Source organism: Vicia villosa, linkage group LG5 (genome assembly GCF_029867415.1).
Source record: "Vicia villosa cultivar HV-30 ecotype Madison, WI linkage group LG5, Vvil1.0, whole genome shotgun sequence".
Taxonomy (NCBI): domain Eukaryota; kingdom Viridiplantae; phylum Streptophyta; class Magnoliopsida; order Fabales; family Fabaceae; genus Vicia; species Vicia villosa.
In genome coordinates, this window is record NC_081184.1 from 141,684,980 (window position 1) to 141,689,403 (window position 4,424).

At 33.2% G+C, this 4,424-nt stretch overlaps 1 protein-coding gene across 1 annotated transcript; it reads right to left on the bottom strand.

Moving 5' to 3' along the window:
* Positions 1–349: 349 nt before the first annotated feature.
* LOC131602829 (RING-H2 finger protein ATL78-like) lies at positions 350–1,219 on the bottom strand. Its single transcript, XM_058875032.1, has one exon. It carries the CDS (start codon positions 1,157–1,159, stop codon positions 506–508), a length of 654 nt encoding a protein of 217 aa, XP_058731015.1. The 5' UTR covers positions 1,160–1,219; the 3' UTR covers positions 350–505.
* Between the last annotated feature and the right edge of the window lie 3,205 nt (positions 1,220–4,424).

Genomic DNA, 4,424 nt, shown 5'->3' on the forward strand with positions numbered 1-4,424 from the left:
GAACAAAGGAAGTCGATATGCGCATACACAAGTCAAAGAAATCATCCTTAATTGGATTTGGAAAAAGACAATAGATTCTCATTCTTATATTGCCACTAATGGTGCTCTTACAAGAGTTGATGATTTGATGATATGTTGTTGTTTTTGGTTTGGTTGTATTCCTTTAGCTTTTGATAAATCTATGTGTAATATCTTAGATACTTCTCAACTATGGATGGGGTTTGTCCTATACCATAAGTCTATTGTTGTTTGTAATGCCTCTTGGCTTTTCTCTTAATGAAATAGCTTTTCCATCAAAAAAAAAAAAAAGATTATTATCTACATAAAATAACCTGATTTGTAAATCTAATTAAAAAATTCTTTTGAAAGCATTCATATTTTTGGTTCAAATAATTACTATTGCAGAATGTTGTTGTAAAACAATAGCACTGATCATTTTAACTATCGTATATTTACATTTGGGCACAACCTAAAGCAACTAAATGTTTCAAACTGTAATGAAAATTTATCTGCTTTCTTCCCTATAGCTAAGCGCAACAGCTTCACGGTTTAATGGTTGAATTGTTATAATAGTTTCTGGCATCGGCAACATAGGTGGTGGTGCGTCCGATCCAACAATCTTTCGACAAGTCTCAAGAAGGCACTGTCTGCACTTGGGGCATGATGAGTGTTCCTTTAACCATTTGTCAATGCAACAAACATGAAAACCATGGTTGCATTTAGGCAAAATCCGCACCTTTTCATCCTTTGTAAATTCCGAGAGACATATGACACACTCCGTATCCAAACTTGGTAATTTCAGGTCAGTTGAATAACTCACTGTTGGGAATGTTTTGAGAGCTTTCTTCTTGATTCCTTTGTTGGCCAATTGAGGTGAAGAGCTGTTGTTGATGGCTACGTTTGAAAACCTTAAAGCACACCTTATGATGGAGTTTAATGCAAGTGAGCAAATAAGAGCACACAATAGGACTGCAAGTATCATCACAACATTTGCTTCAGTTTCGCTAATACCAAAATATGAATTTGTTGAACTGTTGTGTGTGAGAACAGCAGAGTTGGTTAGTGATTGATGATCAATTGGGCCTTGGTAGAGTAGCCTTCTTGTGTGGGATTCCACAAGAAACTCAAGCTGTGAAGTAAAGGAAGTAGAAGCATACATGTTTTTTTGTTTGTTTGGGAACTTATGACTTTGTTATTTAGAACTTGGGATTATATATAGGTCAGTTAATAAGGTAGAATTGATATGATATCTGGCTTTAATAAAAGGTTGAATAAACAATTATTTTTAGTTGATGTTTTTTTATCCCTTTTTCTTCACTGATCACTATGCCTTGTTGTGCATTATTTAATTCAATGCAATCTGGCTTTATAATCAATTAGGGTCCATTTTAATTCCACTTTATGTGAAGAAGAATGTGGTTAGTGGCACCTGGACATCACAAGGTTAAAGACTTAAAAGGAATTAATCCAATGTCTCATCTTTTGAGTCCCAATAGAATCAAGTGGACAAGTGAGTGGAAAAGGTATATTGATTTCTTAGAATGCCAATGTCCTTTTGGTGGTACTCTTGTAACTCGTGACAAGTTGTGGTTCAAAACATTAACATCAACCATCAAATTATGGTTGGGAAGACTTAGATTTACCACTACCCCAAATCTTTTGAAGATATCTTATCTATTAAATAAAGTTGTAATATAATTTGAAAGAGAAAGATTATGGTAATTGTGACGAGGGAGAATTATTTTATAGGATATTAACCACCTCATAATTATTTTACTTGATGAATAAGTAAATCAATACATATATTCATAAAGTTAGTTAATGTTAATTGTACATAGTAAATGCTGGTGTGTGATAGGACTCAGTGAAATGTGCTTCTAGTACGGTGGAGTAGGTTTAACCTACAAGGTTAAAATTTCAACGCTTAAGTCAGGGAATGAATGAAAAGTAATATAATTGTGAAAACAAGTCGTATACATGGGTCACGGAGTTTGAAGAGACTTTATATAGGAAGACATTTAGAACCACCCAGATCCAGATCATCTGATGTGGAATGCGAGAACCCTTTGATTAAATCTAATAGCAGCCAATCATTTGAGAGCGAAGATTGAGTATTGACCTTTGACTGCAGGACCACTCATCATGGAGCAACTCGAGCACTTGTTGTTGGATTGAGAGAGAGAGAGAGAGAGAGAGAGAGAGAGAGAGAGAGAGAGAGAGAGAGAGAGAGAGAGAGAGAGAGAGAGTATTTTATAAAAAAAATTAAAAAAAGTATCTTATAATATTTTTTATAATTTTTGCTTGAGACAAAAAATTGTCCTATAATTTATTAAAGTACAATAATTCATATATTTTTTCAGTCCCTTATCATTTATTTTGTCCAACCTCTTAACTAGTATGTAACCTATAAAAGTTGAGTTGATAGTAGAAAACTATAAGGTAATATCTTTCGGAATTGAACGTAGGCCTCGTGATTTTAAGACGAACTAAAATAAATATGATATACTTTTTCTAATCTCTAATCTTCTTTTATCTATATTATTTATTTTTCTTCTTCTTCTTCTTCTTAAAACGTGTTTGAAAATTTATTATTGTCTTTAAATATTCGAAAAAAAATTTTAATCACTAATTTTTTTATTATAATTTTAAGAATTTATAGTTATGCGTGTAAAAAATACTACATATAATCCATACAAGCTATCTTTTTTTTGAGAACAAGCATTACTTTATTGAAATCCAAAAACAGTTTTTTACATCCAATCCAAAGGGATTCAGGAATCAAACATCAACAACTTAATTCTGCCTAGGGAGCATTTATGTGCAAATAAAGCTTCCTATTCAAACTACATCTAATTTTCACAATGTCAATAACTTTCGTAGTAACTATATTGTGATCTAGGCTAGTATGAGAGGAAATCATACAATTTCTTCCTTTCCAGATTTCGTACATGGTCTCTGTAATCCCAACTTTCATAATTTTCCTTTTCCATCCTTTTTTGTTTGTCTCACATGTGATCAATCTCTTTTCCCGATACCACTCCGTAGGCTCATGATTGATGTTCAGCCATTGCATCACATCCTTCCACACCTTGCAAGCTGTGCTGCAACTGAAAAAGAGGTGTTCAATAGACTCATCTCCATCACCAAAACAACAGCTAGCGTCGGTCGTAATACCAAATCTCACCAATCGGTCTCTCGTGGGGAGCCTCCCTTTGAGAATCATCCAACGCGTGAAGATGGATTTAATAGGTTACATAGTTTTTTAGATAAGGGCAAAAAATTCTTGAAAATTTAGACTTTACTTTTAAAATCTACCTTTATGTTTTATCATACTTGACTGATCGACCTGTGAGAAATCTAGGAAGGTCTGTGGTAGGGGTGGCAAAACGGGTTGTTGCCTGCGCACCCGCCCAAAATTGGCGGGTTGGGTTAGGATTTTGGGTCCGTCGCCCACCAAAGCCTGTCTCGCAAACACCCGCCTTCCGTCAAAGCTCGGCACGCCGGAGTCCGCCGCCCGCCAAAACTCGCATCGCCTATTCGTTCGGCTCGTCTCGCCTTAAGTCTGCCTTTTTTTAGTTAATTATAGTAATTTTAATTCTTGATGATTTTATTTTATACATCTATTGATAAATATATGTATTAATTTTTTAAGTAAAATATGTTTAAAAGATGCTTTTATAAGAGATTGTTTTAAAAAATAAGTGAAAATGTAATTAAAAGGTAAAAAAGTCTATTAATCTATTAAAAAATGAAAAAAAAATTAAATAAAAAATAGGTGGGCAAGTCCGCCGCCCGCCAACTCGTCATCTTGACGGGGCAGACATGATTTTTATACCAATTTTACTTGACGGGCTTGCCATGCTTTACCACCCGTAGTCTATGGTATTATTTGTGTTTTTACAAGAGTATTTGGCTAGAAATGTTTGAAAAGATTGGTGTGTTCCGCAATTTACAAATTCTATAGTTTTGTTTTACATTATTTTAATATCATTATATATTTTACCTCATTTGTTTTATTTATAATTTTTTTGACAGAATATATTTTTTTAGAAATGTATGACTCAACTTCAAAAATATTTGTACTGCAAAAAAGAATTCTAAAGCAGAATATCTTATTATACAACTATGTTACTATTTAAAATTATAGCTTTTATCTTTTAGAGTGGAAAACTCTAGTTGGTACAAGTTTGAAAGAAAACTGAACACTGTTGTTACAATGTTGTCACACCCCTTTATACGACAGATTGTGATATTTTTTCACTAAAATACAAGATTGTGATCTTACCAAAAAAGGTGTCATTATATGGATTTTGTTAAAGAATAGGAAAATATCTTACTCATCATCATGTGAGTTGTCAAAATTGTCCCTCTGTTTTTGTAGATGTATTTTTTTTAAAAAATTTTGATTTTTTTCGTAGGTGCAT

Bases quoted from the DNA above. Each gene is read 5' to 3' on its own strand.
- LOC131602829 (XM_058875032.1), bottom strand. From the start codon at position 1,159: ATGTATGCTTCTACTTCCTTTACTTCACAGCTTGAGTTTCTTGTGGAA.